General features: G+C 49.5%; 1 protein-coding gene across 1 annotated transcript in view; it reads right to left on the bottom strand.

Annotated features, from left to right (window-relative positions):
- Positions 1–5,406: 5,406 nt before the first annotated feature.
- CARD19 (caspase recruitment domain family member 19) overlaps positions 5,407–12,993 on the bottom strand; it is a 16,536-nt gene continuing 8,949 nt past the window's right edge. The window contains 6 exon segments of the mRNA XM_006922809.3: positions 5,407–5,683; positions 6,299–6,370; positions 6,621–6,680; positions 7,800–7,953; positions 9,752–9,795; positions 9,798–9,884. Of these exon segments, the coding sequence (XP_006922871.1) occupies positions 5,568–5,683; positions 6,299–6,370; positions 6,621–6,680; positions 7,800–7,953; positions 9,752–9,795; positions 9,798–9,884 (533 nt within the window). The 3' untranslated portion in view covers positions 5,407–5,567.

Here is a 12,993-nt window from a genome sequence, read left to right as displayed (position 1 = left end):
TCTTTTGCAGCAATATCCTGGGCAAAGGTCCTCCTCAGGTAGTAAGCCTTAAAAGGTGCTATATTCCTTGATCCATTGTTTAGATCAAAGAGGTGGTATTTGGAGGGAGAAACACTATTTCGATGTCGGGATGAAGATTACCAACAAAAGGAGGATGTCTGGGAGTATTATCAACAATAAGCAAAATATCGAAAGGTATGTTATTCTCCAAACAGTACTTCTATTATTTCACTATCACAGCAATTCAGAAGAGCATCTTGGAAGAAGAGCTGGGTCATCCATGACTTCTTATTGCTCCTGTAGTATGTACGTTGGCAGTGTGTCCTTATTGATATGTTTGAAGGCCTTGGGGTTCTCACTGTGCCAGATCACAAAGGGTTTCCATCTGTAGCCTGTGACATTGCCCCCAAACAAGACTGTTATCCTGTCCTCAAAAGCCTCGAAACCTGGCATGGACTTGGCCTCCTTATGGATGAAAATTCTTTCAGGTATCTGTTTCCAAAATAGTAAGGTTACATCTATACTGAATATTTGCTCTGGCAATTAATTTTCTTCCACAATTAACTTATCTAGAGTTTCCAAAAGTTCTTTAGCTGCCTTCACATCAGCAGTGGCAGACTTATCACTCACTTTCACATTATGTAATATATAACAATTCTTGAATTGTTTAAACCACCCAAAGCTAGCAGTAAATTCAACATCATGGTTGGGTCTTTCAACGTTGCCAACAAACTTCTTGCTTTGGCCATCATAGACATGGTCCTCAGAGGGACCTCTTCTGTGTCTGGTCTTCAATCCAGGACATTAGAAGTTTTGCCATGTCTGATATAGGCCCTCCTTGAATTTTTGTTAGTCTCATTGCCTTCAATGAAGCATATCCATTAATAGCATCTATCACTCTGTTCTTGTTCTTTAAGATTGAAGCTATGAACCAATGGGACATGCCTGAGTGGTGATTTTCTACCTTCATAGTCCTTAATCACTTTTAATTTTGTTTCCAGGTCAATCACTCAACATAGCCTCTTACTAGCAACATTAGCAGTAGATCTGTATGCTAAGGGTCCATGATGAAAAGAACAACATGAGATTAAATCAAGCACAAGAGAAAATAATGTAATCTAGAAATGAGGTAAACAAGAGATGATGAGGCTGCTGCCAGCATAACACAGCATACTGTTTTACAGCAAACTTTTTAAATAAGTAGGTACACTCTAAAATAATGATTCAAAATATAGTAAATTTAAAAACCAGTAACATATCATTTATTATCAATTGTTATTTTCCGTACATAATTCTACGTGCTGTACTTTTATATGACTGGCAGCGCAATAGGTTTACACCAGCATCTCCATGAATATATGAGTAATGCATTGCACTATGATGTTACAACAGCTAGGACATCACTAGGTGATCAGAATTTTTCAACTCCATTATAATCTTATGGGACCACCGACATATATGTAGTCTGTTGTTAATCAGAATGTCATTATGTGATATTCTTACTGAAATGTTAGGGCGGGCTACTTGGAGGAGGTGGCATTTTACCCAAGATCTGAAGTGTGAGTAGACTGGGAATTATTAAGGAGTGTTCTAGCCAAGGGAGCAGCATGTTCAAAAGTGTGGAGGCATAGATCATGAGCAATTATTTTTGGGGGGATGGGGGTGGAGAGTTGGAGACAGTGAGGGTCTTGAAGAAGGGAGTGCAACAAGAGAGGCTGTGGCCTATGGTGCCTTTCATGTCCCGATGGACTTAATTCATTCCAGGTCACAAGCACTGACTGACTAGGTAGTTGGCAGACTTGGGGCCTCATGGGGGAAGGTGCTGAGCCTAGATATAGCCACTCCATTGTTTTCCCTCCCCAGAAGAAGGGCCTTGTAGGTCTTCAACCAGTTGGTGGTGGGCAGATAGAAGAGGGCCTGACCAGTGGTCTAGGCCATCGCAAACCTTAGCTCCAGGCACAGAGTCCAGGCATCATCTTGGAAGAGGCCATCAAGGTTGAGAGCTAGGGAAGAGTCGATGAACAGCTTGGGCTCAGGGGCTGGCTTTGGACCTTGAGGGAAGGGCTTGGTGGGTTATGGATGGAAAAAGAAAGCAGTCATGGGAAGTGGCCCAGCCCAAGCCAGGGACAAGCACCCTGGACCATCACAGCTCACCAGATGGGTCCTGAGGTCCTAGGATAGGCACTGACCACACCTCACTCTAGATGGAACTCTACTGCATGGCCCTAAAGAGTTGTGGCCTCTTGGGTCTCAGGTAATGGCCCAGCTGTCCATTACCTGAGACCCAAGACATTTGGGTCTCAGACATTTCCTCAAAGACCTTAGTCTGTCCAGGCTGCTATAACAAAGTCCGCAGTCTGGATAGCTTAAACAAAGAGCATTTATTTCTTAGTCTGGAGGCTGCAACTGTGAGATTAAGAAGTCTGCAGATCCAATATCTGCCTTTACCCAGGCCTCTCTGTTGCCTGTATCCAGGTGTGTCTATCACCTTCACCCAGGAGTCTGTCACCTTCACCCAGACATCTGTCACCTTCACACGGGTATTTCTGTCACTTTTACCCAGGGTCTCTGTCACCTTTACATGGTCCGTCACATTTTCCCAGCTGTGTCTCACAGAGAGTAGGACAAATATTAAGAACATCCCAGGGCTTCTGCGCAGAATAAATTTACCCAGGAATCAGGATCTTGCCCCCTCATGGTGGGTGGAGGGGCTACAGGCTAGACAAGATGTGCCAGGCAGAGCCATGTGGGTCTGCTGACCTTGAGAACCTTTGCTGCCCCAAGCTCAGAGCCTAGAGGTGGCACAAGGATTAGTCCCATCTGTCTGGTGACCAGAAAGCAGCCTCTAGTCCAATCTCTGTAGTGATGGGAGATGGTTTACATGGGATCTAGAGCTCAGTGCATCTTCCCAGCCCTGGACAGGCCCCAGAAAAGGACTGGAGGGGAGTGGGCAGGTTCACAGTATCCCTCACCCCAGACCCCAAGCAAGGTCGAGGGCTTCCATGCAGGGCACAGCCATCAGGGGCTCCATTTACCCTGCCAAGCTCAGGGGGACAACCTTGCTTATTCCACCAGAAACCTGCACTAGCTGCGCCTGCCACCAGTGGTAAATTCGTGGAGCAATTTCTAGGAACAGCACTTTAACTGAGCAGTGAGTTCTATCCCAAGCTGTGCTCAAGGAGATGTTCCCAGAGTAGCTTCCCACTGCACAGATGCCCAGAGCCTGCAGCCAAGGGGTAACAGAGTAGTCAGCCACTGTCCTCAGTGTCCAGCAGGCAGGAGGGCTCTTACACATGGCTCTTCTTTGCCCTTGCCCTCACTTCTCCAGTGGGCACACAAATGAGAGAAATAGCATCTGAGCTGGTTGCATGGAGCCAGACACCATTCCTGGATCGGATTCTTCTACCCCCATGTTGTTTCCCACTTCCTTGGGCTCAGGGAGCCCCTCCAGGGGCCCAATGGCATCATTTCTGGAGTCAGTCTGCCTGGCGTCTCCGGAAACCCCTTGTGGAAAATGCAAACTCATGATGATTCTCGGGTTGACAAATACGCTTGTTTCCCCAAAAAGAAGCTGGTGGGGGAGAAGCTGACAGAGGGAGGAAATCAAAAGAGGGACTCATTGGGAGCCAGGCTGAGGCCTCAGAAGCACGCTCCTCATGTGTGTGCACATATGTATGGGAGTGCTGTGTATATGTGTGAGTGTTGTGCATGTGTGTACATTTGCATGTGCATATGGGAGTGCCGTGCACATGTGTACATATATGTTTGCATTTTCACCTATGTGTATAGTTGCCTGTGCATGTGCCTGTGCACATATAGGGAGGGTGGGTGGAACCCCATTCTCACTTGCTGTGTGGTCTTGGGCTTGGAGCCTCCTCAGATCCCTCATCTGTAATGAGAGTGGTGACAGGGCACTGAAAGAGAAAGTGTGCTTTACAATCATGCCTGCAAGAAAGCAGAAGACATCCATGGGCAAGCATGAGGAACTTGGTCAGCTCACAGGGCCCCCAGGGGCCTGACAGTGCACATCGAGGGTAACACCAGGCCCTCTAGGACTTGTATGTCATATTTCCACAGCAGGATCCTGATCCATGGCAAGAGAGAGAGGTAGAGACATGCTGGTCAAGGGGGCCTGAAACTGAGGATAGGGGCATGGACACCCTAGTCAAGGGAGGCTGACCACTGAGGACAGGGGACGCAGACACCCTAGTTGAGGGGGGCCTGGCATGGAGGAAGATGGAGGCATAGATGCTCTGGTCAAGGGGTCAAGGGGGGTCTGGCATTGAGAAGGACGGGAGTATAAACACCCTAATTGAGGGAAGCCCAGCACTGAGAGTGAGGGTGCAGACACCCTGATCCATGGGACTAGCAATGAGGAAGACAGGGCATACAGATACCTGGTCAAGTGGGGCCCAGCACTGAGGAGGAGGGACGTGTGTGGCCAAACCGCAGGCAGCAGATGGCGGGCGTAAGGAACCAGAGCTCAGGACCTGGGAGGGCACAATGATGTATTTTATCTCTAAATTTTCTAGAATGTCCCTTGGACTGTTTTGTTTTCAGAGTCTGCATTCCCTCTTCTGGGATCCTGGACAAGATTTTGTGTTTCCAGTCTCTGAACTACTAAGAAATCTGCCATTGGCTCCCATGTGGTGGTGGGGAAGGGGGGGATATGATGCTCTTTCCTGAGAAGGATAGTCTATGGGGCCAGGCAGAAGCCCCAGGGCAGGGGGGGTGTCTCCTCAAGCACGTCATGGGATGGGAATGAGAATGTGGTTGAGCTCGCACTCCCTCAAGTGCAGGGTTCCCTTTTTTTGGCTGAGTGACCTCCCACCTTGGCCTCATCAGGAAAATAGGAACAGCAACCCCCATCTGCTGTGGTAGCCAAGAGGAATCAAGTCAACTCGTATGGGGCAGCACAGGTCATTGGCTGGTGCCCCACAAGGCCCAGGGCTTGGGTGACAGAGTGATCTGGTGCTGACTGCATATCCTACCCATCTGGGGCTGGGGGCTGGGGAGGGAGAGGGAGAAGTGATAGGCAGGAATTAGTGTAGGAGGTTGGAGCTCTGGAGAGAAACAGTGGGAGGTAGGTGGCCACGGAGAGAAGACATGTAGCAAAGGGGATAGCATGGGCAGTGGGGTGGAGGGATGTCTCGGGGGGCAGTGGGATGGGAGAATTTCTGGGGGCCAGTGGGGTGGGGGACATCTTGGAGGACAGTGGGGGAATGTCTTGGGATAGGGGCTGGAGCAGGTGGAGGGGTGAGGCCCAGGCCCACAGCGATGGAGAGTATGGCCTGGGTAGGACCTGAGCCCAAACTGGATGAGGGACTCCAAGAACCCTCAGAGTCAGCTACTGCTAGAGGCATGTGGAATCTCAAGTCGGAATCATCTAAAAAAAACTCCTAAGCGGAGAGAGGAGACTTGCACATTTAATATCATTAAGCACCTTTGTAAAAAGGAGTAGTGCTTCTTACAGTAATTATAAATAGTAAAACAGCATTTAGAAAAGAAGCTGGCCTCCGGGCAGGTGGGGGCTCTTTGGTGCATGATAGGCGGCAGCGGCTGGTCTGTCAGAAGCCCCCCAGGTCGTCTGTCAGAAAGGCCAGCAGGAAGCGGCTGACGTGCCTGTCCACGATGACCGGAGAGAAGCCCAGGACGCGCCGGGCCCCTGGCAGCACCTTGGGGTCTAGAACACGAGGGTGTCTCAGAACTGGCTGAAGATGTCTTCTCTTAGCCTGACGTCCTGCGAGTCTTATAGCCGAGTAATGTGGGGTACCCTCCACAGCCAAGTGGGCCTGTCAGGCACTGACCCCACACGACCTCAACAATCTCTGCATGGCCAAAAATGGACTGTAGGGCTGCCATGCTAGGCCGAGAGGGGGCCTCAGCCATGGGCCTCCCGTCTATCTGTCAGGGCTATGACACTGGAGAAGACCCCAGACTGTGGGGGGTACCCTACTCCAAGCCCCATGCAAGGCAGGGCTTTCTAACCTCTGAGCTCCGGCTATGCCTCTCTTCCATGAGGCATCATTCTCTAACCTCTGGGGGTAGTGGGCCACCAAGGGCCAGGTATGGGAATCGGGACTCACCACTGCTGGGCCTAGTGGGATTGGGCCCCAAACTCTCTATTTTCCTTGAGCCCAGTTGCTGTCCCACTGCAGGTGAGGAAACGGGTGCAAAGAGGCTGGGGACTAGTGCCTCCCTACAGAACTGTGCAGACAGTGTGCCCAACAAATGTAGGAGCCCATCTGCCTTGGGGTTTCATGGGGGTTGGGCTGAGGCCTGGACAGGCAGCACCCACCTGGAGGGCAGCAGTAGATGAGGAGGGCCAGCCCTGCGGCCAGGCCAAGACAGGCCAGGAAGGCCACAGGTCCTGGGAGAGAAATGAGCATCAGGGGCTGCCTGCACCTTGGAAGGCGGGGAGGAGTCCTGAGGCTGCAAGGGATAGGCTTGTGTCCCACGCTGGGATCAGCCAGGCAGGGACACCCCCAGTGAGCACCTCAGGGGTTATGTCCATGAAAAGTCAGGAGCAGAGCCCAATTTGGAGTGGAGAAGCCCCGAGGTAGAGGCCTGGGTGTGTGTGTGTGGGAGGGGGCCAAAAGGAGGAACCAAGAGGTGGTTACCTCTGTCACTGAGCTCTTGGCTTGCGGTGCCTGAGTCTAGCTCTGTGCAATCTGAGTTCTCTGGAAACAAAATCACAGAATGTGGTTAGTCATGGGTAGGCCAGAGAGGAAAGTCCTCACCCACCCTCAGGAAACCAAGGGGGCTGCCAAGGTCCCTTGGTTCCGGGACCATCCAGCCCCAAGCTGAGTTGTGCTAGACCATACTGTACTGGCACTGAGCCCTCAGGCCCCCCTTGGGGAGTCAGTGCCAGGGCGGGGACCTTGTACTTTCTAGGACCTTGAGGGCCATGGGGTGGGGGTGGGGGTGGGGGAACCATCATTCCCTGGTGGCCAGGAGTCACAACATGCAGCATGAACACCTGCGCATTGAAGGTCTGATGTTCAGTTATCAGCAGGGTGCTCTCTCCCCAGGCCTCCCAACCAGCCACTTGCCAGATGGCCCTAAGAGCACCCGGAAGCATGGAAGGTATTTGACTCCCAACAAGGCTGTGGGGCCCTGGTGGCTGGTGTGACAAAATAGTCCAGCGCCAGAGCTCAGAGCCAGTCCTGCCAGCCTGTCCTTTGAGTAAGACATCAGCCCTGGGTATCAGCTGAGTGGAACCATGCCATCCTTCAGGGCCTCCGACTTTTTCTAAGAATCAAGGGACAGTAGCCGCTCCTCCTGGGGACCAGGGCAACCCTACCTGCATCTTCCCCATCCTGCTCCCAGAAGTTCAAAGGGACCCTCACACGTCTCCTAGGCCCACAGGTGAGACCCTCTTAAACAAAACACACATGCCCTGGACCTGCTATCTGGGCCTGAGACTGTTCTAGAGAAAACCCATACTGGGAATCTACCTGGGTGAAGAGTGGACACAACCTCATATCACCATGGGGGCCAGTTCACTCAAGGCTGATACAGCCCATAGCTGTGTGCCATTTCAATCAGAAGGGGAAGGATTCTCCCAGTGCACTAGGTTATAGCAAGAAGGGGCAGATGCTACATTTTGTATAAAAACTGGCACAAAAGAAAGAGAGAGAGAGACACAGAGACAGGTAGGGAGACAGAGATATCTGTGTTGCTGGAAATACTATCTGCCCTCTAGAGGCCACATGAGACAAGACTTGGCCAGAGGTGGTCCTCTGGAGAGCCACTGAGCACACAGATGCTGAGGCCTGGGGACTGAGACACACACTTACGCAGAGTGTGCCGGCTAGGCAGGCGGCTGTACAGTGGCTGGGCATGGATATACAAGGCACGGTAGAACTCCTGGCAATCCCGCTCATTGCTCCGCTGCAGGTGGCCCAGGAGGTCACAGAGCCGCACACGCAGGGATGCTTTTGGGTTTCGGAACTGGTGGCATAAGGAGCGCAAAGGAAGATCAGGCTGGAGGATACTGGGCCAAAGGTGGCTGTGGAGTGGGGTTAGAGGGGCCCTGGGGTCAGCCCCCCAACTCCCTCCAGCCTCAGCTTCGTCATGGAGAGATGACTTCCCCTGGATGCTCCAAACACCCCTGGGGAGGTAGTGACTATGACCCATGGCCTCATGGTACCTTGAGACTGTGCTGGAGTCCCAGAATGGATGCTAATCCTCACACTCCCAGTGAGGGCAGAGAGAGGTCACCAACAAAGGTAGTGGTGACATTATCCCATGTGGGAACTTAGTGGCCTGCTGTGTGACTTCAGAAAGTCGCTTCACCCCTGAAGATTCAGTTTGTAAAATGGGAATAATAAACCCACATGGTAGGGTTGTTTCAGGGAATCAATGAGGTAATAGTGTGATAACTTCTAATAGTTTACAGTCTACAGGAATGTGATTCAAGTATTTAAAAAATAAATTGAGGTAAGGATAAAAGAATTGGTTCTTTCAGTGTGTTGGATGGAGAAATGTGTGGTTTTAAAGGTCAATGGATGGAACACTTGATTGGCATTGACCACCAGAATCAAGAGGCTGTGACCTGGTGCTGCCACCTGGTGGAGGCATGCCATTCTACATGGAACTGGAATTGAACCACAAACGTGCAGAGCAGTGAGTGCAGGAGCCATTACGTATTCTCCAGGAAAAAGACTATGTGGGTGTAAGCACATGTGCAGAGATTTTTCTTGTGCAAATATCAAAAATCATTTAAAAATTTTACAATGAACATGTATTAGACTTTTAATCACAATAGTAATATATAAATTTGAGCTATTTTTAAACTTCTTGTACTACTTTCATCACTTAAAAAGTATCTGAGGGGTGGCTCCATAGTGTAGTGGTTAGTATGTCTGCTTTACATGCAGAAGGTCCTGGGTTCGTGCCCCAGGTGGAGCTATGGACCATACCCTGGGTACACCAGGCCCCCTGGGTGCACCAGGCCCTGGGTGTGCCAGATACCCTGAGTGCGCCAGGCCGCGGGTGCACACCATGAGCGTGGGGGAGAAGACGCCCCGCCTTCAGAGATCCAATTCTTAAGGGGAAACGGCAACATCCATAGGTCAAGGGTGGAAGTAGGGGGTGGGGGAAATTAAAGAGGGGAAAAAAGAAAAAAAGAAGTGTCTGAGCCAGTAGCAGGTCCATGTGCATTTCAGTTCTGTCGGGGGTCAACCTCACCTGTCTCCAGGAGAGGTCCCGACCCTCTGGACAGCCCTGCATGTGGTACCATTAACCTGTGCCAAGGTAGGAAGCTGCAGTTCCAGGAAAAGGGCTCACTCAGTGACCAAGTTGGGACATGGGCCCTGTATCCCAAGGTCCTGGCTGGCACCCACCCTCAGGGGAGCCAGAAAAATGGGTGTGGCAGGCAAGGTCATCCATTCTCAAGCAGTGTCCATGAACAGGATGGGCCATATTACCCCAAAATCTTTGTCCATTTTCAGAAGAGTGAAAAGCCATGTGGCACCAGGGTAGGGCCTGGCTGATACCATTACTCCCTTCACCCCTGCTCCCAGGTTTGTTGCATGTTATCACATGTCTCCTGTGATACTCCCAGCATCTCTGGAAGGGGCCAGCAGACACAATGACATACAGAGACTGAGACTGAGAGAGTTAATGTTCTGGGCCCAAGGTCACCCCAAAGAGACAGGTTTTCATGTCCGAGCTCTCCTGCCTTCTACTTTCTCCCAACCCAGACAGGAAGGAATAGAAGAGATGCATCCGGCCCACCCCTCAGCACCTTTTCCGCATCCTTGTTGCTGAGGATTTGGGGATATTTTTTTTTATGATCCTGTCCACCTGCTGCTCACTCAGACGCCCATGGCCCATCAGAAAAGGCGTGTCCTGAACCAGGCGGTCACAGTAGGTCTGCTCTGAAACAGAGGTAGAGAGTGCGGAAGGCATGAGCCAGCACAGCCTGAGGAGGGGACAGCAGACCCCCACCACGACGCAGTGTTGGTACAAACCCCTTGCATCAAGGCCCCCGTGCCCACGGGAGGCCTGCCAGCTGTAAGCACCTGGACAACTGCTGACATCCCAGTCAGCGTGGGTCTTACTCACAGCCCAGAGGCCCCCAGGCCTTGCCAACCCCCTAGCCAGAATATGGGGTGAGTGGGTGCAGCAAGAACAGTCCAGAGTACTCAAAAGCAGAACAGGAATGTGATTCAAGTATTTGCCTACTCTCTTATATGAAAATAAACTCTGAGGTACTAAGAGTATACTGTCCACAGGCCCCCACAGGGCCCTCTGGACATATCTAGGCCTGGGGAAAGGCACGGGCAACCTGGAAAAGGCCCAACCCACAGCTCCCACAGCCTCCAATGTCATGGAGACAGGAGCACAGGGTTCAGGGTAGTCCATGCTGGCATGACACAGGATCATGTGAGCAGAAGGTGGACAGGATCATCCCCAGTCTGTCTGTAAGGCTTTAAGAAGCTGCCACCAAGAGCAGACCAAGAGGCCTGCCCAGGGAACTGGGAAAGGCTTTTTCTTCTTTCAGAAGCACCATTAAAGAACCTTTGTTGCACCTTCTTCTCCATTAAGAACTTTCCTTAGAATGACAAGCTTTTAAAGAGAAGGGATGGGGTAGAGGTCGGCAGGCAGGAGACACAGGGTCTCCAAGGGAGGATCCTGAGTCCCTGTGGCACCAGCTTCCTGAACAGGTACACCACCTTATTTACCTACCTGTGGAAGTTTGTCCCATTCCCTGGTGGACATAGGGGCTGGGGGGTGGGCAGGGCTGTATAGGAAGAGAGTTTTTATATGTGATTGGAGTTAAGTTGGTATCAATTTGAATCAGATTGTTATAACTTTAGTAGGTTATGTATAATCCTCATGGTAACCACAAAGAAAATAGCCACACAATATACACAAAATGAAATAAAAATGTGTTGCTACAAAATCAACTAAAAAATCAACTAAAAAAATCAACTAAACAAAAAAAAGGCAGTAATGAAAGGAACAAAGGACAAAAAAGCTACAAGACATACAGAAAAGAAAGAGCAAAAGACAAAAACAAGTTATTCCTATCAGTAATTACTTTAAATGTAAATGGACTAAACTCTCCAATCAAAAGGCAGAGATTGACAAAATAGAACTGTGGTTTGTGGTGCTGTGATTTATAAGAAATATATGTTTGGTCTTTGTCCCACTTCCTGGCAAACAGCTCTTAAATCCCAGGAATTTCTTAAGCACTGAGCCATGAATGTGAGAATCTTTTGAGACCCTTTCAACCTCACCTGAGTTTGTGTTAATGAGGTGACTTTTGGAAAGCCCCCGAATAACCACAGGGTGGGTGGGACCTGGTTGCCAGGGGAACCAACCAAATGATTAGAGGGTTGGAACTTTCAGCTCTAACCTCTGGGGAGGGGAGAGAGGGCTAGATGTTGAAAAATCACCCCTTTCCACATGCCTTGCCCTATGTTTCTCTTCCATATGGCTGTTCATTTGTACCCTTTGAAATATCCTTTGTAATAAATCGGCAGCAGTAAGTAAAGTGTTTCCCCCAAGTTCTGTGAGCCACTCTAGCAAATGATCTAACTCAAGGAGGGGGTTATGGGAAATCCAATTTATAGCCAGTTGGTCAGAAGCCTAGGTGACAACCTGAACTTGTGACTGGCATCTGAAGTGGGAGCAGTATTGTGGGACTGAGCCCTTAACCTGTGGGATCTGGTGCTATCTCCAAGTAGATGATATGAGAACTGAGTTAAATTGTAGGACACCAAGTTGGTGTCCACCAGAGAACTGGATAATTGCTTGGGGGAGAGAGACGAACCCCACACATTTGGTGACCATAACTATCAGAAGTATTGAAAAGTTGAGGTTTTTTTGTATGAGTAGAGGAGAAACAGTGTTCTTCTCTCAGGATTAACAAAATGTATAACTCAACTATATGCTGTCTTCAAAAGTTTCATTTTAGATCTAAAGACACAAATAGGGTGAAAAGGAAATGATGGAAAAAGATATTCCATGCAAACAGTAACCAAGAGAGCTTAGGTGGCTATACTAATATGAGTAAAAAAGACTTTAAGTCAAAATTGTTACATGAGACCAAAAAGTACATTATATATTAAGAAAAGGGATATTCTCCAAGGAGGTATAACATATATGCACCAACTATAAGAGCACCAAAATATATGAAGCAAACATTGGTAGAATTGAAAGGAGAAAGCTTTATAATAATACTTTGAGACTTCAATACACAACTTTTAATAACAGACACAACCAGACAGATCAATAAGGAAACAGAGGATGTGAACAGCTCTATAAACCAATTATAACTAACACACAATACTCCACCCACAGAAGCAGAATATACATTCTTTTCAAGTGCACGTAGGATACTTTCTAGAATAGACCTCAAAACAAGTTTGGCCACAAAATAGGGCTTAATAGATTTTAAAAAGATTGAAATTAGGAGAAGAAAAAAAAATGGCATAGATGATAGAGGTTCTGTTCATCCCTTTGGCAAACAAGTCAAAGTTGTGATGGAAACAAGGAGCAGCAGCAAGGAAAAATCGCCTGGGATTTAGAGGAACAACCACACAACTAGGCAGAAATCCAAGAAAGCACCCTGCAACAGCAGAAAGGACAGGGTGAGGATGCAGGGCTGCCCAGACTACAGCGGCTGAGTGAGACGGAGGCTGCAGCAGCAGCAGAAGCCTCTTAAAGGGGCCGAGTCTGAGAGCAGATTTTCATGGTGACGGACCTGCTCGCTCTGAGCACCAGAGCCAATTTGGCTGCACACAGTGGGCACCAGGGACTTACAGGGAGACACTGTCAGAGTGAGGACCGAGGCAAAACTCATTTTGTACAGAAGTGCCAGCGGTATCCATTGTTCCCTGTTGAGCCCCCACCCCCATATTCCCAGCTTTCCAGTGCGCCAGACACAGTGCCACCATAGCCGTGATGTCATCAAACTGGATACAGAAGTCGCTCCACCCAGAGGATTCCCTGAAACCCCATCTCCCCCAACTCGCGGCC

The sequence above is a fragment of the Pteropus alecto genome, unplaced genomic scaffold, assembly GCF_000325575.1.
Source record: "Pteropus alecto unplaced genomic scaffold, ASM32557v1 scaffold129, whole genome shotgun sequence".
NCBI classification, from domain to species: Eukaryota; Metazoa; Chordata; class Mammalia; order Chiroptera; family Pteropodidae; genus Pteropus; species Pteropus alecto.
This window is presented reverse-complemented; position numbering and strand designations above follow the sequence as displayed.